The following is a 23,608-nucleotide window of genomic DNA, read 5'->3' as shown; positions in this document are numbered from 1 at the left end:
TCATTCTGGTTCTGTTCCAAACTTAACCTGGAGATGCCTTAAGAATCCCAGCACTATGCTGACATGAAAAATGTACATTTAAATGACAGTATTCTGCCTCTTTTAAAGAATACTGGGAAATGCCTTAACTTGCAGAAATGACAATCTCAAGAAATAGAACTAATGCCTTTGAAGTCTCAAATAAGAGAAATCCAAATTTAGTGTTGACATCCATCACATTCTTTTCAATAGTGTTTAACTTATTTGTATGAAAACAGTGAACACCCCATGACTATCTGCTTGCCCATCAGATGCCAGGCTTTCTGCCAGGGAGAAATGCGACGTCACGCTCACATGGCCACGTGCACTCGACCCCTGAGAGAGGCGGTCTGTGGAGTCAGGGGACGGGGCAGCCCCGAGGCGAGGTAAGAACAGCCTGAAGCCAGCAGCAGGTGGTGAGCCCTTCATCGGCCATCAAGACGGTGAAAGAGGAATCTCTCCGTTCTGGGAGCGAATGCAGTAGCTAGCAACCAGCTTGCTCCATGCTTAGCCTGACAGCCCGTTCCAGCTCTCCCCACGACCCAGCAGCAGCCGGGCTCGAACCTGCCCCTCTCCTCCCAGATCCTATTGTGCCAGGCACAGCAGGGGCTCGTCCAGGTACCTGGGCCCCAGCTCACAGGCAGTCTGTACACCGTGGCCAAGATGTTAATTTTGACACCAAAAAGCAGGAGGACCAGGATGCACTTCTGCCCCTGGTCCAACTCATGTTTCTACCCAGGTGATTATCCCAACTAGAGACTGTTAGGAGGAAGCTGCTGTCTACCTGGGCTGGCAAACAGCATACGTTTATTGTCCTCAGCACAGCCTACAACAAAATCCATGCATTTAAATTATCTTGCTTGGTGACATGAGGAAAAGGGAGCTGGCTTATAATGACAATGCATTTTATATTTATGGCTTCTGTCTTGGATTTTTATATTATTCTTCCCCATTGGCACATATAAATAGGATAATTGAGGGAGAAAACCTGAATCGTCTACCCAAATATAAAGCAAAACTATAAAGTATCTCCCTAGAACTGCTTATTTCAGGAAATCATAAGAAAGTAGCATGAATACAACAGAGGGTATTTAGGCAGGAGTACGGAGGACTTCCCGCGACTGTTCTGGCTGGTCACAGAGAACCAGCGGTAGGAGTGGGTTGGTGAAGCTGACCAGCAGCTTACCAGACAGCCCTTAATGTTGATAATTTTGACTGATTTCCCAACATCCATGTCTCCCTAGAGATCAATTTAAACTAATTCCATTTTTCTTGCCAGTGATGGGTTTAGTCATGGTCATATGATCCGATTCTGGCCAATAATCCATGCATTATATTTGCCAGGGGGCTTTTAGGGAAGGTTGTTTGGCTTCCTAAGAAAGAGAGAGGTGGGCGCTGTATGCTCTGAGCACTGTGGTGTCTAGATGAGATGCCCAGATCTCTGCAGCCATCCTGTGACCACGAGAAGAGTCTGTCCAAGGGCAAACACAACTGTGTCCTCAAGTGACATCACCAAATCACAGTGTCAACTGAAATGGAGTTTTCTCCATCTCTATAATTCTTACCTGAGGTAATAGAGTCCCTTGTTTATGCCTCCTTGTCAGATTTACCACTATTACAAATGAAAAACTTCCTAATTGATACACCCTACCTTTGGGCCAAAACAACTGGATTCTGGCTCAGGGCCCTCCACTGTGTGGGGCAGTGCTTACTCCCTCTGTCTGGACTGTGCTCCCACAGACATCGTCAGATTGCCCCCCAGCATCTTCAGGACTTGACTCCAACATGCTTTCCAGGGAGTGCCCCTGGCCATTCAATTCTAGTTGACCGGCCCCCCCGCCCCAGCATTGCCTCTCCTATTTCTGGAAGGAAGGAAGGAAGGAAGTAGGAAGGAAGGAAGGAAGAAGGAAGGAGGAAGGAAGGAAGGAAGGAAGGAGGAAGGAAGGAAGGAAGGAAGGAAGGAGGTAGGAAGGAAGGAAGGAGGAAGGAAGGAAGGCAGGAAGGAAGGAAGGAGGAAGGAAGGAAGGCAGGAAGGAAGGAAGAAGGGAGGAAGGAAGGAAGAAGGAAGGAAGGAAGGAAGAAGGAAGGAAGAAGGAAGGAAGGAAGGAAGAAGGAAGGAAGGAAGGAAGAAGGAAGGAAGGAAGGAAGAAGGAAGGAAGGAAGGAAGAAGGAAGGAAGGAAGGAAGGAAGGGAGGAAGGAAGGAAGGAAGGAAGGAAGCGTTGGCGAATGATGGATGGATGGATGGATGGAGTGTCTCCTCCTTGAGATGTCTCATGGTCACACTTGAAAAATTGGGGAAAATAATTCAGAAAGTGTCAAAATGCCTGTGCCCAGGTGCTAGAGATGAAACCAGTAGCTAAATTTGATAACTTTTGAGAGAGAATATTTTTGTACATTTGTAAATCACTCTATATAAATCTATGAACATCCAAAGATCAATTCATATAACAAAGAACTGCAAACACATCTTCACTCATGTTTTTACAAATTCCGTGAGTAGTTGGTGTGCTTTGGGTGTGATCATGCAACTGTTTGCTCAAACTCACACAAAACAGGAGTGAACAGATTTTTGGATCTCAGACCCGGACAGCGATTGCTGCTCTCGCCTTAGCACACCGTCTTTATCTTTGTGCTACGGAAAGCCATTTCAGCCTGTGTGGTGCTTGGCTCCCTTTGCCAAAACCAGAAGCTCAAGGAAGCTGCAGGTGATGTGTGAGAGCCCGCCACGCCGATCCCCGAGCCGGCCTTCACAATCCCAGCCTGCAGGAATAATAACGACAGCAGCAAACCTGGTGTAAAGACCTCAGCCTGCAGGCTCCCCGCTGTCATTCACACAGGAGCCCCCGGCGGCCGCCAGAGACGGTCTCCTCCAGCTTCTGATGGGCCCCCCGTGCAGGGGAGTGTGCGCACAGCCAGCGTGGCCCAGCGGCCAGGCGAGGTCTGGGTGCCGGGCGTCCACGTCAGCGGCACCCACAGGGGCCTGCCTTCCCCGTCTCCCCTGCCCCCGGCCCATGGGTGCAGCTTTACCTGGTAGATGTGCCGGGGATGGGGCGTCCAGTGTCCACCAGGACGCACCAGCAGTAGCCGGTGGAGGGGTGACACTGCACGGGCTTGTAGAGGCCGCCGTGGGCGCACTCGGGGATCACCACATTGTCGCTCTTGGGCTGCCTGGCCTCTTCCAGGGCCGACTGCTGCTCCTGGTCGCACGAGGACGCTGGGGGAGGAAAGGCAGAGGTGTGAGCACGCAGCACACAGGCAGTCCCACGCGGAGCCCCTGCGGGGAAGCGGGAAGGAGGGGGCAGGGGCTGGCCAGGCGGAGGGGCAGACAGCTCAGGAGGCAGGCAGGGCACGGCGGGCCCACGCGCCCCTGCGGCCATTCCCGTTACAGGTTCTGGACGCACGACTGGACTGCATGAAAATCAGGACGACACCAGCCGCCATCCGGGTCTCAGTCTGGCTTGTAAGTGCTGAGTCCATTTGCAAGCATTTTCAAACACTCTTTTGCAATCAGTGCTGGACCTAGAGTCATTTTCTACTTCTTTCAATGTTGTCACCAACTTTTATTTAAGATGATGCTGAAGCAGAGGGAGTGAAAGCCTACGCGCCCGGCTTATTTCTGAGCACAGTGGAATCCCGTCTCAGCAGACGGGGAGCCCAGGGCCACACGTGGCGGAAACAGCCCCAGGGTGTAGGTAGCACAGCGAATCCTAGAAATGACAGTGGAAACACTTGCTGTTATTCTGACAGCATCTAACACTCATGTAACAAAACAGCTGCAAGAGTTGTCCATGCACGAGAACTGCCCCCATTCATTTCATGGGTTTTCTCATTTAGCCCCTTGGTAGGTGAGAAAACAGAGGAATGCACAAGTCATGTGGGGAAGGCCGCGCAGTTAGGGAGGGGCTGGCCCAGAACGCAGATCCAGCCCGTCGAACTCAGAAGCACGCGGTCTGACTGCTCCGCCAGCCGGCGGCCCACTGCCTCTGGGACGACAGAAGTCTCACGCCGTCTGTGTAACACTGACTTAAATAAGCCATCTGCAAAACAGTACGGAGGTTCCTCAAAAAGTCAAATACAGAACTACTCGACCCAGCAATTGCACTTCCGGGTGTTTACCCAAAGGATATGAAAACACTAATTCGAGGACACCTGCACCCTGATGTTTATAGCAGTGTTATCAACAATAGCCAAACTATGGGGAGAGCCCAATGTCCACTGACTGATGAATGGTTAAAGAAGACGTGGTATATACACAATGGAATATTATTCAGCCATAAAAAAAGAATGAAACCTTTTTGCTGCATTTGCGATGATGGGGATGGAGCTAGAGAGTATGATGCTAAATGAAAGCAGTCAGTCAGAGAAAGACAAATACCTTATGATCTCACTCACATGTGGAATTTAAGAAACAAAACAAATGAACATGGGGGGGAAAGAGAGAGAGAAAAACCAAGAAGCAGACTCTTAACTATAGAGAACACACCAATGGTCACCAGAGGGGAGGGGGGTGGGGCATTGGGGGAAATAGGTGATGGGATGAAGGAGGGCACTTGTCGTGATGAGCACCAGGTGACGTATGGAAGTGATGAATCCCTATATTGTATACCTGAAACTAATGTAACACTGTATGTTAACTAACTGGAATTTAAATTAAAATTTGGAGGAAAAAAAGAAAGTTCTAAAAGTAAGCGTATCTCATGGGGTATTCACACTCTAGCATCACAACAAAGTGAGTCCTATCTACTCAGTATTCCTCCGATGGTAATGAGTTTGAGTCAAACAAAGTAAAACATGGAGAATCCTTTATCCTTCACTATAAAGTCACACGTGATTTTAAATATAATTTAGAAATAATCCACATATTCCAAATGTTCCTCTTCTGGATCCTTCCAGCCTAAATACATGACAATAAACATTAACACTGGCAAATTAAATCACCCTTCTCATACATTTTAAAGAAAATGTGGGCATGTGTCTCAGGTTTGTCTTTGGAGTGGGGTTTCTCCAGGTGTGGCCTCTGGACCACTGAGCAGGAAGCAGGTCGAACGAGCATCCGGAAGCATGGCCACTTGCCCTCTGACCCCAGGGGGCTTGAGGTCAAAGCCAGTCACAGAGCTGCCATGTCTCGGAGGCGGGACTGGTCCGGCCTCCCAGTCACAGAGGAGCTGCCGAGAACCGAGCCCTGAGTTCACGGTCACGCATGCGGCTAACCACAGAGCGGCTCTCCACCCCAGGGCCCACACACCCAAGAGCACACCCGCCCTCACCCGGAGCTGTCCTGTGGCGTCTAGAAACGACATTCGTTTGCTTTGACGTTTCTCCTTACAAAGGAAAATAAAATAGAATGAGGCACTGAGTGAATATATTTGATATAAAAATCTCTATAGCACTTTCCTGCTTATGAAGTGACTTTCCATAAATTATGCTTTAGTCTGCTTAGGAACCAGCTAGCTACAATTTACAGGGATTTTATGACTGTAAATGTGACATCAGCCAGGTGGAAACCACTGAGAGGCTGGGAAAGAACATGTTCCTTTGCCAGTGCCAGGAGGCTGGAGCCTGGAAGCAGGGCTGCACTCCGGCGGAGGATGAGCACCTGCTTCCAGCCCCGCCATGAGGTCGAGAGTTAGACGTGCAAAGCGTGACCACAGACCGTGTTTCAGAAGTGTTAGCTATTATTTCCACTACTCCCCAATGCTAAAAGAGTGTCTGACCTAGAACAGGCACTCAGTAAATTTCTTTTTAGATAATAAACCTGGTTATGATATTAATAGTTGGAAAACTATCCAGATTTTAGCTTCTCTAGCAGCTCCATGTACTACATGTGGGTAATCATACATGGAATTTTGTGATCAGTCCCTTACTGACATTACGAATGCTATTAGATTTTTTTTTAAAGATTTTATTTATTTATTTGAGACAGAGAGAATGAGAGACAGAGAGCATGAGAGGGAGGAGGGTCAGAGGGAGAAGCAGACTCCCTGCCGAGCAAGGAGCCCGATGCGGGACTCGATCCTGGGACTCCAGGATCATGACCTGAGCCGAAGGCAGTCGCTTAACCAACTGAGCCACCCAGGTGCCCGTTATTAGATTTTTTTAAACCATATATATTTCTGTATATGTACTAGAAAAACACAGAAATGTTGCCCCTTAGATCCTCCTCCATGTTCCTACTCGAAAAGTGTGCTCCCTCCCATGGCCTCCTAGACTGAACACAGCCTTCTGAAAACGCGGATGAGTGAGACTGAAGCTTAATTAATCATCATACCTGTCCAGATCCACATTTCGTAGGATAATCACAGAACCCATGAATCATCCAAATGTCACAGTAGGTGCCAAAATCATTTTCATGGATAAGAGAGAGAAGGAAGAAATTGGCCCTTGGGCGCTCAGCCCAGCTCGCGTTCCTAGCGGTGCATGCTCTGGTCGCGGTACAGAAAGCCTGGTATGGAGAGCCGTCCCAGCGGCCAGGGCTCCAGCCTGGTACCTGACAGCCGGTGCGCCCTGAGGCTGGTCTGCAGGGTCCTGCGCTGGGTCCAGCCGTGCCCACTCGGGCGCTGTCTGCCTGGCATGTGAGTATCGAGGAGGCTGGTGTATGGTCTCTGGGGCAGTCCAGACCACGGAACCCACTCCGGAACCCCGGGGAGCAGCTGTCTGAGCTGCCCTGCACTCTGCGAGGCCTCCAAGTATTTCCAATAAATTCCCTGTAGCTTTAGTTACCCAGAATCAGATTCTTTTATCTGTAAGTTAAGAACTTAAACAACAAAGTTTTGATCCTTGAACAGTCCGAACTTAGGGCTGGCATTTGGTTTCGATTTCTGAAGTAACACTAATGATCAGTGTGTCCGACACACACTGGTGGAAGACCCCCTCTGTGCCAGGCACTGTTCCAGGTGCTGGCGAGACAGCCCATGCAGGCGACCTCTAAATACACAAAAACAATTCGTGGCCACTCCATGCCTTATAACACCATCACCTGATTCTTTTAAAATTTTAATTTATTCCTTTTGAGTTCTGTCCTATTCTGTATACTCTAGATTTTGTTCATCAAATATGTAGAGACCTAAATAAAATCCAACCATGCGTTACATGGTTATCGTAAAGAAGCTTTCAATCTGACTCCAACTTGGAAATTGTCAAGAAGAAAATGACGGTGCTTTGATTTCTTGCTGCATTGTCCAGTAAGTCACCAATGGTCATGAGAAGTCACCAAGGAAAGCAGAGGTGAGCCACATCCCAGAGGCAGCTAGGTGTTGCTTTTCAGAAACCTGCAGAGTAGTTAGCCCAAGACTAGACGGACTTACGTCCTCAGGAGAATCAGCCGGTGCTGAGGACTGCTTTTCTAGCTGGCACCCCCGGGAAAATGCACCACTCATTATAGCATCCGCCTGGTTCTTTTTCGGGAATTTTATTAATGAACAGAATTTATGGTGTGATTATATGGGCACAAAATACTTTTCATGCTCCATCCAAGGACATACTGTACCTATAGAAATGGTTAGGGGAAATTCTTGAAATGTCCCTTTTGAGTATTTCACTTCATGTTTGCAGATTCATATAAGCAAAATAAGACTGATTAAATCAACAATCTCTTAAAATTTGCCAAGAATGTAAAATACAGAAGATAGTACAGCTGAGTCAGAAGGAAGTCCGTGCTTGTTTGCATAAACATCTTGGTTGGTCAGAAACGTTAACTGAAGCCATATTATTTGGTAAATCTGGCTCCACATGGGGAATTCAAACTTAGGGCAATGCAGTTATGGTTTCTGTCGGTGAAGGCCATAAGGGAGGAAGAAGATCTTCTTTAGACAAACTACTGACGACCCTTGGGAACAGAGGCTGAACAGAAGCATGATTTCTGCATTGGACAGTGGCCTTCCCACCAAGATGGCCCCAGCCCCAGGGAGCCTGACCACTGGTTCTACACCAGCTCACGTTGGGGCCACAGGAAGACGGCACAATCACCCCTTGTGCCATGAGGGACATCAAGCACTTACAAATGGAGGTAAATGGGGAGCAAAGCAGCGTAAGTAATATTTCACCACAATTCCGGAAGCTTTCAATCACTGAGACACACAGGAGAACAGCTTCAAAAGGGACCCAAAGAGACAGGTCTTGAGGAAGATCCAGAAACATGTCGATAAGACCCCACAAAGCATTAGAAGAGGACACAGGGAAGAGGGGCCTTTTCTGAGAGAACAGAACAGTGAGGATGGAAACAAGGAAACTCAGAAGGAGAGCCTGGCCCGAGGAATGTAGTGACCAGGCGAACGCCCTAAAACATGACATGGAGGTGACAATGTCTGCGGCCGGCCGGATCCATCAGGTTACAGAGGCCACCAAAGTTGGGTTTTTAAAATAATGGTATTATTAGAAGTTAGATTTAATCCATTCCAAGGAATGTCCATCAGTGGAGAAAAATAAAGTTTGGGATTCTGGAAAATAACTCAGCAAGAAAATAAAATAATTAACGCATACAAAATTCAAAGTATAATATCCAGTTTAATACAATAGACACAAATATTTCAGTTTTCTTTCCTATTCAGCAGGGCTTTATTGCTATAATTTTCTCTTACACTAAATGTTGAAGAGTTAATGTATAAAGGAAGACAGATTGAAAAAGAAAAAAAAAAAAACGAATAGAAGGAATTTTAATGTGAGGTCATAGAAAGGGCCAAGGAAGGTATGATGTGTCAGAAGTCACTGAATCTGTCCAAGAGAAACTGCCCAAAGAGAGTCCCCATTTGGGAAATATGCCACGGGAAGAAGAAAAGTTGAGATGTTATTTAGAACTGATGATTGGGTTGAATGGATAGTTTTCTAATTAAAGAGGTGGGGAAAAGAGCCTTGGGGATAAGTGAGGTTCCTGTTCCTGCAGAATTAGAAAGGGAGTAGAAGCTTCCCAGTGCAGCTGTGGGGGGATGGGGACAGGACAGGAGGGCGGTTCTGAGCCCTGCAGTGTCATCAGGGAAAAGGTCAGGTTTTGGAGTCGGAGTCAGGCTCCCAGCATTTCTGGGTCCCACAGTCTCTCGTCTGACCAATTTCAGCAAAAATCGAAACCCACGTCCTCATTTACGCCCATCCTGACTGTCTCCCAGGATGACTGTGACTTAGCACGGTGATGCATACAAAGTGATAGGTTCCATATGAACTTAAAGTGTTACCAATATCGAGTGCAAGATTTACATAACGCACAAGGCATAGAGACACAAAGATTAAGAAGAACAAGACTCGTAGCCCAAAAGAAAATTTAGATGCATTCAATATCATGCATGTAGATATTTTTAAAATCACATATACCAGCATCAGAATGGTGAAATACTAGATATTTCTGTAATTGGTGGATTCATCAACGCCCACGTTCACATGACATTATCCTACTACTGACCTGGCGCACCCAGTAATGATATATAAAGAAGCCTCAAGTTATTGATAGGTATTTCTGCTACATGTTCTGCACTTTCTGTGTCTGGTCATAGAGGAAACTCCTCAGCTCTCAACATTACACACACAATTCATCATGCCGCCAAATCCCAACATTCTCTACAGAAGAGCAGCCTTCCATTCAGTTTATCAGATCTGTTCTCATCCAGGCCACTGGTTTTCAGCAATCTAGATGGTTCTGCTCTTGCAATAACTTCATCGGCTGCCTCGCTGATCCTGTGAGCCCGTGTGGGAAGGCGTTAACTCTTCAACACAACTGCAGTGATTGCATTGGACTTCTTCCCTAGCTCACCCCACTTACTGCCGTATGGTTCTGAGCGGCCGTGCTCTCTCCGGCTCTTCGAGCTTGCTATGTGCGTGGCTCAGACGCATGACCTGCTGGGCCACACACTCCGTTCTGAGCAGACTCCTGAGAGGTAATTTGCACTTTGGAGATACTCTGCCTCAATAGTTTTCCATTAAAATATTAAACTAGAAACATGAGTACAATCCCAATTTGTTTCTACAGATTTTAATTTCTACAATCATTTAACAACTCTGTATTTTTAGAAAACTACCTCTGTAAACTCGGTTGGATTGAAAAAATTAGTTAATTTTAAAAATTATTTTATTTCCCAAACTAGCAATAGATTTTGGTGATTTAAAACGTGTCTGACAATGTGTTCAAATAATCTGACAACCGAGGGCAAATTAGATTATAACAAACAGCTGCAGGACATTTATGAACTTAAAGGGAGGAAAAAACCTCTTAATTGGTGATCTCACTAACTGTCTACCACTTGATTTTAGTATGACGATGCCCAAAGCATTTTTAAAGAAATCACATCCATTCTAAAAACAAAACAAACAAACAAAAGAAACAAAAAGAGACCTTTGGGTTTGGCTACATTTCAAGAATATGCAGGCTGCATATGTCAAGTTCTTTTGCCTAGCTCACCTCCTAAGAGTTTCACATTAATATTTAGGGTTCCATTGTTCACTTTCCAACAGGCACAGAATCCTGAAAAGCTCCTTAAAAAGCTAAGATACTTGAAACTATGTCTTTGCCCGTCCGCAAGTCCACCACCATAGACACGGAATTCTGACACCTGCAGCTCATCACGAGGTTCTAGTTACTTCTTCTTGACTCTGTTTCCCCCTTGTTCCGTTCTTAGTTATCTGTACACTTTGCAAGGACTCCACTCCTGGTCCCAAATCCTCCACAATGGAGTTGCTATTGTTTGTGTTGCTGGGGAGAGTGCTGCCCAGCTGTTGGCTGGTTGGTTGGTTGGTACTGTTGTTTTTTGTTAAGGGATGCTGTGCCCCTCTATCCATACAATAATCTGCTCTTGGAACATTCTGTTCTCTAAGATATACCTTGTTAATAAAGAATTCCATAAAATGGTTATTTAATAGTAACCAATACCCTTGGAGTTCTTCAGAAGCTATTTGCAGGTATTGAAAGTGTGCCTATCCATTACCCTAATCGTTCTTGCTCATTGTATTTACATTAACTCATATCTAATTTATACTGACAGATTCTATATTCTATTTACTCTCATCTAATTTATTTCTATAAATGAAGAGGCAATTCAGCAAATTTAAGATTCAAAGTCAGCATTGTTACTTAAATCTCTGGTAATCCTTCCGAAAATATGGCAGGCTGCGTAACATGAAATGGAGAAGATTAAACAAGATAAGGAGAAACACAGAGTCAAGACTCCATTTAGTCTGATCTGGCCTACAGCTTTAGGGAAGTCATGGGAATTACAGGAATCATTTGCCAAATGGTATCATACCAGTGTAACTCCTCATAAGATGGTCAGGGGAGCTAATGGAATAATACATGAGTGTATTTAGAAAGAAGGATAAGGTGTCTTGCAAAATTGAAGGGACTATTTAAAATACTAGAAATAATACTCAGTAACTCTTTCAGATATTTTAATAACATTATGCCCTACATTAAAATGTTTTCAGTTAGAGTAAAACTATCCATTTTTAGGCAAAGAAAATTTAGGTGTTCACTTTTATTAAGGTGAACCACTTTGTCAATTAAATGGCAAAACTCCCAGAAAACTGGTATTAGAAGAAAACCTTCTCTATCTGCTAAAAAGCATATATTTTAAAAACCCACAGCTAACATCAGATTTAATGATAAAAGACTGAACGTTTTCATTCTAAGATTGGAAATAGACTCACCACTTCTATTTGTCATTACACTGGGTACCGTAGGCAAGGCATTAAAGGTAAGAAATAGAAACACAGAAAGATTGGAAATAAAAATGTAGAACCTTCTTTAATCACATGAGATAGAATTATGCATGTAAGAAGGATCTAAAACCTCTACAAAGAAAAAAACTGCTAGATTTAATAAGCGAATATAGTGAAGTCTCAATGTATAATGTCAATATACAAAATCACCTGTCATTCTATGTAGTAGCAATGAATAACTAGAAGATAAAATTTTTAAATGGCATTTCCAATAACATCAAAAACATGAAATAAATTTATAAAAAGATGTGCAAGACATTGAAAAAGCGCTGATGAGGAAAATGAAAGGAAGCCAACACAAATGGAAAGAGATGTACCATGTTCGTGGGTCAGAAGACTCAGTGATGTTACAATGTTCATTCTTCCCAAATTGCTCTGTGGTTTCAACACAATTTCTATCAAAGTCCTAGGAAGCTCTGGGCCCCTGGGTGGCTCAGTCAGTTAAGCATCTGCCTTCAGCTCACGTCATGATCCCAGGGTCCTGGGATCAAGTCCCAAGGAGCCTGTTTCTCCCTCTGCCTCTGCCTCTCTGTTTCTCATGAACAAACAAATAAAATATTTTTAAAAAAAAGAAACAAGGGGATACATAGTACATTATGCTATTTATATGAAACTCTAGCCCAGGTAAAAGTAACACAGAATAATGGAATAATGGAATTCAAAACAGGAGTTACCTCTGAGAAGGCACTGACCCAGAAAGGCCTGAGGGAGCTTGCCCATGTGATGGAGACCATCTTGGTCTTGATGGAGTATGAGTTACATGGGCATTCCCACTTGTAAAAGCTCATCTCACCAAACACATCTCACTGGTCTGTGCATCTCACTATATATAATTTCCTCAATAAACAAAACAATACTTAAATGAGTTTTTAAGTAAAAAAAAAAAAACAAAACTTAAATGAGTTTTTAAGTAAAAAAAAAGTTTTTAAAATAAGAATAAAATAGGAATTCTAAGATATGAGAAAATATTGGTCACAATTTAAATGGCAGCATGTTCCTCCTTTTTTTGGTCTGTCTTATGATGGATAGTGGCTTGAATCAGTGATGTAGAAAATACATGTGAAAGCCCACAGCCAGTCCCCAGGAAGTGGTGCTTAATGAGTGTTTAGTCTTTTCCTTCCTTTTTCCAGTAGGACTTGGTGTCCCATTATCTATACATGCTACAAAACAAAGAACTCTTAGCATGAAATATGGCATAAAGAACAGGACGTGAGCATCTACAGGCTGAGTGGGACTCTAGACCTGTAGTGTTAACTTTGTCCATAATAACTCTTGGGCCTCCAAGTACTGACTTACTTGGTTAAAGAGAGTTTCCATTAAAAGCATGAATAAGACCAGCAGAAACTCTGCTGGGTCTCATGTCCAAAGGACCCTGACTAACTTTGGTGTGAATCTGTTCTGTAAGAGCCCCCAAGTTAGAAGCAATTTTCCTGTCTGGTCCGATGTGTCACATAAACAACCCCTGCATCGACCCCTCCTCCTCATTTCCCCCGTATGGTCCTCGGTGTCATCTGTAAGTGTCCTCTGCTGGCCCGCAATCTCATTATTATTGGTTGGCCCAACTCCCAAGTGTTCACAGGCCTGCAGCACTGCTCTGACGTGCATGGACGTGCTTGTTTACCTCTGAAAGCTCTGCCAAGTCCCAGTTACCACTTCAACCACAGCCTGGGAGGCTGGGAAGGCATTGTTTCCTCAGCTGATTCCCACACTCATCCCTGATGGTGTCTCAGCTCCTCCCGGGTCTCCCACTCAGGATAATTGCACACTAACTTCAGGAATCAATAGATGGCCTTGCTGGCCCATCCTTCCTCCCTCCCTATCAGCAGAGTTTCTGCAGCTTTTCCACACTGGCAGGGAGCCTTCTACTCTGTGAACTACCTGGCTTGTGGGATGTCTGTAAGCATCAAGCAAGCTGGGGCTCGGCAGGTGTGTGTGTTTGGACCTGCTTTCCTAGCTCTTGCTCCAAGAAGAACATTCCCATTTTCCCACTCAAGCAAGGAGGATGAGACATGTGGAGCAGAGCCCAGCCAAGATCAGTGCATGAGAAACAAACACTGATCATTTATTGCCACAAACATCCTGGGGTTATTTGTCATGAACCAGTAGCTCTCTATACAACAGTCATTCCAGTGTAAGCTTCCAAAACCAGTATCTCCCATTTTTTTGCATCTCCTCCATATTCAGAATTCTCTCAAAAAATATTCCTAATTAAGATACCAAATATTTTACTCCAAGCATTTTGTCACATCCCCTTGTTAGCTCATGACCCTTGCTTTTAATGTGCACACAGTTAATGACATGCTCACTGAGCAGACCTGTGCTCAGCAAACACAGTACAGGAGGCGCGGAGCTACACGTGACGATACGGGACCACGGGGGGAGGGTCCACGGCAGCAAGTGGACATGTAGGGCAGCAGAGACCTCACCTGGGGGGGCTCCTGGGCCAAGGTGAGGGACTCCCACAAGCATGGAAAGCCTTATAAGAATTTTAAAGACTGCTCTGATCATATTTGTGCTTTAAGAACCCTGGTGGCAAGCCCTTCAATAGAGGGCCAACTTATCTTACATTTCCTTACCTACCAGAGATAATGAGGCCTTACAATCTGAGGCTACAAGATACATGTGGGGTGAAGTAGTAAACCCTGCAAATATTAGTAAGCCCAGATAAAAATACATAGATGATTTAGCACAAATGCAATAAATGACTAAGGCCCAATTAAAGGTGTGTCTAGACCACTGTTCTTGGGAAGGCCAAGGATACCCCACTTTACCTCCTGAAGCACTCAGGTGTACATGCACACTGATCCGGTCAATACACTGGATCAGTGAGCCTCTCACCTCTGTTCTATTGTTTTAAAGTGTATATAAGTGCCACTGGGGCTCATAAAATATAAGGTACTCTCATAATACTGCATACACACTGCTTTGTGTGAATATATATGGTCTAACTTGTGGATATTGCAAGTTTCACTGCTACATAAAGGGAGGTCTGTGAAGTATTTTGAAGTTTAAAAAGGACTTCACATATTCAAGTATTTCAGAGATAAAATAAAAAGCAGTTTGTTCAGTAGAATCCCACTTATAAAAACCATGTGAATTTTGCACGTGAGCAGAGACTGGAGATTGATAGTTGATAACATTTAGTGGATATGTAGGACTACGAATTTTTCATGTATTAACTTCCTTAGTTACATGTTAATTCTATGAGGCGGGATTATTGTCATCATTTTACAAATTCAGTGACTGAATCAGAGAAGATAAATCATTTTCCCAGTCTAGGTAACGAGTGGCTGAGACTGGACTGGAACCAAGCCATCAGGACCCCAAAGTGCTGGTCTGGGGTGAGCTGAGTGATTTGCATTTCTGACAAGTTACCAGATAATGCTAAAACAGGCATATATTTTCATCTGTCACAGATGTATCAGAGTGGTTTCCATATTTTCTTAGAATTGAATCCCTGCTTTTTACTCATACTGTCTTCATCAGTCATGGAATTTTTGTGGTTTTCATTTTAACTATACAACACAGTTGATCAAAGAAGGCAAAAAATAAAAAAATGGAATAAAAAGAAATGCACCCTTACAATTTGATTTTCTAGAAATGGCAGATTGGGCCAAGGGAGACCTTGAAACTTACAGTACGAATGGAGTATAATTATCCACAGGTCCACTTTCAGGAAGATACCAAATGGGAGTCACAATGCTAAGGCTTTGCTCATGAGCCGCACGTATTTGTGACCAGTCATGCTATTTAATTCCAAAGGGAGGTTTTTCAGATTAGCTTTTAATCCAGGATCATTGCCTTAATATTTACAGACATTGCAGGCATGGAACTCAGCTTCTGCGTATTCTCCCGGAATCCTAGTAATAACAGAATGAGGGATATATATTCCCATCATGTATTTTACCAACAAAACAAAGGGAGGTTCTGAAAAGGTTTATGGCTTACTCCAGATGGCAAAGCTAGGAAAAGCTGAGTGGGAATCCATACTCAGGCTATGGCCCATAAACCCACGCACCAACCACGGTGCCCCCACCTCTCGCTGCCCTCTCTAGAAACGCCAACAGTAAACAGACAATATGGGAAGCCCACAGCCAAACTCATGTTTCCAAAAAAATAAAGATTTGGATGCAATTCATGGATCAGGTTTCTTTGGAAAGAAAATAGTGACCACAGGTGTCCATCCCGATTATTTTTCCCATATTTATTTCCCATAGCAACAGACCCAGACTCAAATAACTGTAGATCTAGAAGTCATTCCCAATCTGAAACATGAGGCGAAGGCCCCTGAGAGAGGAGGAAAGCGCAGCCCCGGAAGCCACGACAAGGACAAGCTGCCTCAGCTGGCTCTCAGAGCCCCTTGATGCTGAACGATCCTCAATCACATCCCTTCCCATCTGACCTCTCTCTATCTTCCCTGTGTCCCCAGTGTCTTCGGAGGGTTCATCCACAGTTAAAGGCAACTTCAAAGTTTTCTTTTCTTTTTTTTTTTTTAGGATTTTATTTATTTATTTGACAGACAGACACAGCGAGAGAGGGAACACAAGCAGGGGGAGTGGGAGAGGGAGAAGCAGGCGGGTACTCACAGATACTCAAAGATAATCATGAGTACTCACAGATACTCCCAGATACTGATGAACACTCACACATATTCACAGATACTCATGGATACTCATGAACGCTCATACATGGTCATAGATACTCATGGGTCCTCACAGATACTCAAAGATAATCACGAGTACTCACGGATGATCCCAGATACTGATGAACACTCACACATATTCACAGATACTCATAGATACTCATGAACGCTCATACCTGGTCATAGATACTCATGGGTACTCACAGATACTCAGATAGTCATGAGTACTCACCAATACTCCCAGATACTGATGAACACTCACACATATTCACAGATACTCATGGATACTCATGGATACTCATGAACGCTCATACCTGGTCATAGATACTCAAGGGTACTCACAGACACTCAGATAGTCATGAGTACTCACGGATGATCCCAGATACTGATGAACACTCACACATATTCACAGATACCCATGGATACTCAGAACGCTCATACCTGGTCATAGATACTCATGGGTACTCAGTTCAGAAACTGTTCTCATTCCACCTTATAGGTGAGGATCCTCATGACTCGCCCAGGCCCCCTCAGCTCCACTCAAGCACTGCTGGCACACGAATCAGACCATTCTACCCAGAGTGCAGCCACCAGCAGCACCTGGTAATTTCCCTCCATCCTAACCACCTGTGCAATAAGCACTGAAACCCCTCACGAGTTCCCCTCATGGACACAGGTGCAGGGAAGTTCAGTGGCTTCCTGAGGCTATGCAACAAGTCATGGTGGAAGCAGGACACAAGCCAAGCTGTTAATCCCGAGGCGACGTACTTCCACTTTCTCGGGAGCCCAAAATGTGGTTGAAAAGACTGAGCCAGTGGAGTCAGCTGTGGTCTCCCAGAAGCTGGCCTCTCAGTCCTGGGCTCAGCTCACAGGACAGGCAGGGATCCACTCCATCCACAATGCACTACTGTGTCATCACATCTGTGCCCTTGTCCAACTTTCTGTCCATGGCCTTGTTGCACAGTTGCACCTGACCCTAAGCTAGATCTGAGCACCATTCATGCCATGACAACCAGCTGATGACCGCTAGGGGTGGCTGGCGGGCATGCCAGGGCCAGCGGCAGGCCAGCGATGCCTCCCAGCCACAGGCAACCACTGGCAACCTCAGGGAGGCCAGAACACATGTATAAGGTCCTCTCCTCTGAGACTGGCTCCGTGAGAAATTCTGACATTCTTCAGTCACTTTTCTATTCACTGGACCCAAGAGAGCTAACGCAATTGAAACCAGAAGCATTTATGTAACTGGGGCAAGAGGGGAGAAAACTAAACGTCATGAAGTTTAAGTGCCAGCAAGCTCTTGAGGAGATGGAAACAGAGGCGCTCAGATCGAGTAAGACACCCTAACTGGACTTTGGCCCCAAGATATTTTTTTAAACATGGACAGATTTGAAAGGGCAAATGGCCATTTCAACACAAGTATCTCCAAGGATACAGAGGCTGGAATCTCCTTTTCAGGGTTTCTTTGTTCTCGGAAACCTTTAGAAAGGGCCCTTCCGGCTCTGCACATAACGTGCATCCCCCTACTTGCTTTTGGAGAAGCATCTAAATGGCCTGAATGTAGACGTTCGGGGCGAGGAGCCAAGAATTCTCATTAGGGATGGAAGCTTACATGTGTGGGTCCAAGATGGGCCTCAGGCTGATGAGTCTCTTCTTTCACCTCTGCCCCATGTCCTCAGGGGAACTCCCCTAATTCTCTGCACCAGCAAGGGACTTGCGTTGTCTGACCTCCCACTGTACTCAGCTTGTCCGCGTGTTTCTCCACACAGACAGGACTCCTCTGTTTGCCTGTGATGTGTCCACGTCTTGTCCCTGCTCTAGAGCAGCGGTTCTCAAAATGTGGCCCCAGGGCCCCCAGGGGATCCATGGGGTCAGAAGCGTTTCTGTAAAATATCAACGTGTCCTTTGCTTTTTGATTCTCACAAGTGACTTGTGGTGACACAGACAGGCTGTGTCCTCAGGTAGTAAACACTTGTCAGCTATAACACCGACCATAAATATCCGTAGCTACAACCCAGGTTAAGAAAAGCTCTTTGGGGTCCCCAATAAGGTTTAAGAATGTACAGGTTCTTACGCTAAAAAGTGAGAATGCTGCATTAGCCCACCAATTTAAGTTATTTGAGGAGAAGATCCTTGCGCTGGGCATGTGTCTATGGACTCTTCTAATAACGGCGAATCTGTGGAATGTTTGGGACCGGCCAGGCCCGCTCCACGCACCCGTCTAGCTGCTCAGCACAGCCGTGTATGTGGAGACCACTGTCCCCCCACAGGACAGTCTGAGAGCTTCAGCCTGACCCACACGTGGGCCACGCAGGGGAGCCCCGCACCTGCTGCCTGGCTGGTCTGTGGGCACGCGGCCCCCAGGCGTCGAAGGTCTGGCTGTGTCAGGCCCTGGAGAGCTGAGATCAGTGAGGTCACAGCGCTCGAGTGCGGTCCCTGGACAGAACCACAAGCTGGAGACGGGGCAGCCTCGCAGGAGGGCCGCCATCCCGAAGAGGGAGGCGGGTAGTTCTGGAGGTCGCCGGCCGAGGAGGAGCCAGATTATCGAGCTGTGTGTCCCCAAACAGGCAGCAGCCAGGGGAGCCGGCCCAACGCCCAGGCAGGTTTCCCTCGGCCACGGGGAAGGCCTCACACTGCCCAGCAGTTTATTTTTCAATGTTTATGGCTGGTTCAAATGGTTCTGCCTGTGTCTTGCTCTCCTCAGCGAAGCCAGGCCGTCGGCTTGGCTCTGCCTTCTTCGGGAAGACACCCAGCCTCCGACGGGCTTCTCCATCTTCCTCGTCAGGGGCAACGAACGGCAGGTCTTCGCGGGTCCATGTGGTCCTCCCGCTGCTGTGGGGAGGGTCCCCACGTCCCGGCAGAGGCGGCTCTGCCCCCTCACCCCAGCCATGCCCCTAGTGTGGGGACCTTAGCAGACACACTCGGAACCGAGGAGGGAAAGACGATCATCAAAGGCGAATCGAAAACACACATCTGATGTTCATTTTGTGACCTGATATCTACATTCATTTTCAGTCACAGAACAACTGTGTTTAGACGTGATGCCGAAGAATTAGGGAGCTCGTGGACCACCCGTCCCATCCTCGTGACGACTGACCCTGCTGGGCTGGCCCCCGGGGGTCACGGCCGGGCCCGGCCCCCCCACCCAGCCCCTTCTACTCACCTCCCCCAGACGCTCACCCTCCAGCGAGGCCAGAGGACCATGCACTCGCGCTCTCCCTGACAAGGGGAGAGAACCTAAACACACGTTTTGGCAGAAGTGTTCACACAGAGCTGAGTCTAAATATTTAACTTCTGCAGATCCCAGTGCACAGGAAAAGGCAAGTCTGGCACCGAGGCCCCTAATAAGGCAACGTTTGCTCCAGGGGATGCAAAGGGCAGCCGCCGGCCTCCTGGCCGCCTTCACACGCGCATCGCGCCCAGGGCGCCTGGGTGGTTAGGAAAGCAGAGCCCTCCTGGCGTCTGCAGCGACAGACCACGGAGCGCAGCCTCACGGCCGTCAGGGAAGCCAAGACCAGCGGTGAGAGCTGCGCTCTGCCTCTCGTCCCCGGGCCGCCACACAATTTCCCTGAGTGAGGGGCACAGAGTCTGACGCGCTCAGGAGCAAACCTGAGCTCTAAACAGTCAGCTGGAACATTCCAGAACCCATCTGTCCCCTTCATCTGCCCATGCCCAGGGCTGCATGTCGCTGACTCGCACGCTCCAGAGTGCTCCCACTCTTCTGAGTCCTGAAGTTTGAGGGAGTCTGAGTGCACAGGGCACGCATCACCTCCTCACGCCGTAGTCCTGTGCGCTTATGTCTCCTGTCCCCTCCCTGCTGCCCAAACTGTCCTGCTGACACTCAGGTCTGCAGTCACCCATCCCACTCTCCCCCTGCCCATCCTGCCGTGAGCCCCGTGACCCCCAGCACTGCTTCCCCAGCCTGGGCCGGTTCTCAGCTGCAGGGTGTGGGGGGCACATTGGTCACCCCACAGAAGCAGCTTGTCTTCGGAGAAGAGGCCCCAGAGCCCCTGGTGATGGCTGCTTCCTTTCCAGGCACCCCCTCCTAGTCTTGTAGGGTGAGGGGACCACTCCCCCAGCAGTCAGCCCGTGTAGTGGGCACCCACAGCCACCCTCTCCCCGCCTCCGGCAAGGGACCCCAGCACAGCCAGTGAGCATGCCCTATCCCTCCACCCCAGACTGGTTCAGGGCTGGACAGGTGACCCAAGATTGTCAGTTGAAAATAATTTCTGGGATTTCCATTTAAAAAAAAAAATCCACTAGATTTCTGGAAGTACGGTCGGAAAAACCCTGGAGCCACCAGAGCCCACACATGGAGAAGGGCTGCTTGATAACGAAGCAGGTGCAGAGACAGGGAGGGGGCAAGGGCCCCACAACCTGGAGTGAGCCCGAAGCCCCTTGAGCTGGAAACCAGGACACGCAGCAAACGGTCCACACTGCCTCTTTGTACGTCAGTGCTCGCTGCTGAAGCAGTGAGACAAATAGTCACCCTCCTTGCTGCCTCCCCAGCCTGACCACGCCAACTGGGGTCCCAGCGCCGGGAGCGTGGGCGTCCCCTGGGGGCCCACCAGGGATGCAGGTCCCCACCCCCACAGCGAACCAGAAACTGTACTCTGATGTGATTCCAGGTACCGCTCCTGCACGCCAAGGTTTACGCACCGTTTACGCAGGAGTAAATGGTCCAGAGGCCGTGCTACGGGCATCCAGAGCTCGGAAAACATGCGTCTCCTTCAGCCAGAGCGTGAGGAATCCTCAGGAAGTGTCTCCCACTCACATAATCACAAATGTGCAGACAATGGATCAAGAAATTTGTTCCTGGGGCGCCTGGGGGGCTCAGTCAATTAGGCGTCTGCCTTCGGCTCAGGTCATGATCCTGGGGCTCCCTGCTCAGCGGGGAGCCTGCTTCTCCCTCTGCCCCACCCCCGCTTGTGCTCTCTGTTTCTCAAATAAATAAGATCTTTTAAAAAAAGAAATTTGTTCCTTAAAGAATTGTTAATAATACCAAAATATTAACATCAGTATAAGAATCTTCTCTTGAGAAATAGATTCAGTAAACTGTGTCACATCATACAATGATGTGGAATAAAGCCATGAAAATAATACCATGGAAAAGCATCTCCCAAGTATTACTGTGCAAAACCATCATCTGGAGAACATTATAAAGCCTCAGATTCCTGGACCCGCAAGATGCAGACTCAGCAGACCAGCCCCGAGGCCTGCGTCTCCCCACTCACAGGGATGACTGTGGCTGGACCGTAAGAAGTCCCACGGCGGAACGATGTGTGGGGGCGCGGAAAATGCTCAGTGTCACCTGCGAAGTCCAAGCATGGCACATGCAGATGAGGATGCTGTACCCCCCAGTTATCACTGGATTAGGCATTCACAAGTTATTTTGTTTTATTTTCCTCTGTGCCAATATTTCCTATAATAAACACTTGAAAATTTTGTAGTAAGCAAGAAATGTTTCCAACTGCGAGTCTAAACACAGGCCCAGATGCTCCCAGGCAGAGCCCACTTGCAGGTGAAGTAAAGAGCAGCCCATGTGGGGTCTGCCAACAAAAACGAGTTGCTACAGGGGTTCTGCTTCATGCCCTGAACTTCCCTGCCCCCCATTCAGAGACACACCAAAGTGAGGGGTGAACGTCCCCACAAGCAAGATGCTCTTGGGAAAGATGAAGGCATGAAGAGAGAAAAGAAGAAAGATTTCCAAAAGAATACCCTGCCAAGAATATGTAAATAAGGCAGAAATAAATGCAAGGAAGCATTAGAAATGTTCCCACCAAAAATAGCAGTGTTACATTTTCCATCTATGACAGAGTGTTTAAAATACTAACTAGAATTATGTTATCTTCAATTGTCTCCTCGTCTTAAATGTTCTTTGCAAATTATTCTTTCTGGAGTCACATGGAGCCCTTCTGCCAGGTTTGCAAACACCCTACATGTCCTGATGGGAACAATGCCCATTATAGGTGCCGCCCCACCTCACACCACAGAACGTATTTCAGCGCTTCTTATCCCTGCAACATGGGGCACATCGCCGAGGAGCAGAAGCACAGCCGGCAGCCCATCAGGGACGCTGGGGAGGGTGGGCTTCCTCTAGCAAAGACCACGACTGAACGTGGGCAGCAAAGCTGTGAGTCGTGGGGAGCGGGGAGCATCCTGGGACCCACTGGGACCCCTCCGTCAGGATTTTTCAGCTTATTCAGAAGAGAGCGTGGCCGAGAGCTTGCATCTCCACAGCAGCTTCCTGTTCAACAAGTAACCTCCCCATCCTTGCTTCTGAGGCCTTTACTCACCATCAATCCCATTCCCAGCCGACTACTCACCCCGTTGCCGGTTTCTCCACATTTTTATGTCTCAGCACTGTTCTGGAGGCCAGAAGGAGATGCCCACAAATACACCTAACTGAAGTGTGAAAAAGCAGCAAAGACAATGTGGGGGGATCAGGACCGTCTTTTCAACAAAGACGCAACTGGACGTCCACAGGCAAAAAATGAGTCTAGACACAGACCTTCCACCCTTCACAAAAATGAGCTCAAAATGCATCACAGACGAAATGTAAAATGTAAAGCTATAGAATTTCTGGGAGATAGCACAGAGCAAGTCTGGATGACCTTGGGCTTGGTGAAGACTCTGGATGAGACAGAGGTGTGAGCCATGAAAGAGACGACTGATAGCCTGGACTTCATCAGGACAGACGCCGTCTGTCCTGCAAACAACACGTTGGCAGAATGAAGAGACAAGCCACAGAGAGAAAATATGTGCAAAACATGTATTGGATAAAAGACGGTGTCCAAAAGACATAAAGAACACTTAAAACTCAACAATAAGAAGACAACTTGAAAAAATGGGCAAAAGCCCTGAACAGACACCCCACCAGAGAAAAGACACCCAGCAGTCAAATAAGCACATGAAAAGGTGTTTGTTCAAAGTGATCTACTGACAGGTGCTGCATCCCATAACCCCACTTCCTGTGCAGCTTTGTTGTAACAAGCGGTTATCTCAAAACTTGAAGCAATGGCTTTAGCTACAACACCTCAGCAATCATGAGAACACATCACGACTGAAACATGCTTCAAATTAAAAAAAATCTTGAGCTAATAAAAAACTCTCTTCCCAACCAAGCATTTTAGAGAAAATGTTTTCTTTCTTCTTTTCTTTTTTTTTTTTTGTTTGTTTCAAAAACTAACTTCCAAAATGAAGAAAACATCCTCCTTTCTCTTGTGGCAGGGTAACACAAAACATGAAAACAAACT

At 46.8% G+C, this 23,608-nt stretch overlaps 1 protein-coding gene across 4 annotated transcripts in view; it reads right to left on the bottom strand.

Annotated features, from left to right (window-relative positions):
* SMOC2 (SPARC related modular calcium binding 2) overlaps positions 1–23,608 on the bottom strand; it is a 158,858-nt gene that overhangs the window by 40,893 nt on the left and 94,357 nt on the right. For all 4 annotated transcript variants that reach the window (XM_045865902.3, XM_045865903.3, XM_064598372.1 and 1 more), the window contains exon 8: positions 3,047–3,233. In XM_045865902.3, coding sequence (XP_045721858.1) covers positions 3,047–3,233 — 187 coding nt within the window. The remainder of the gene's footprint in view (positions 1–3,046; positions 3,234–23,608) is intronic.

Source organism: Mirounga angustirostris, unplaced genomic scaffold, assembly GCF_029215605.1.
Source record: "Mirounga angustirostris isolate CCGP_5_RB_7025 unplaced genomic scaffold, mMirAng1.0.hap1 SCAF_8, whole genome shotgun sequence".
In the NCBI taxonomy this organism is placed as follows: Eukaryota; Metazoa; Chordata; class Mammalia; order Carnivora; family Phocidae; genus Mirounga; species Mirounga angustirostris.
The sequence above is the reverse complement of the archived record's forward strand: the minus strand, read 5'-3'. Positions and strand labels throughout refer to the sequence as shown.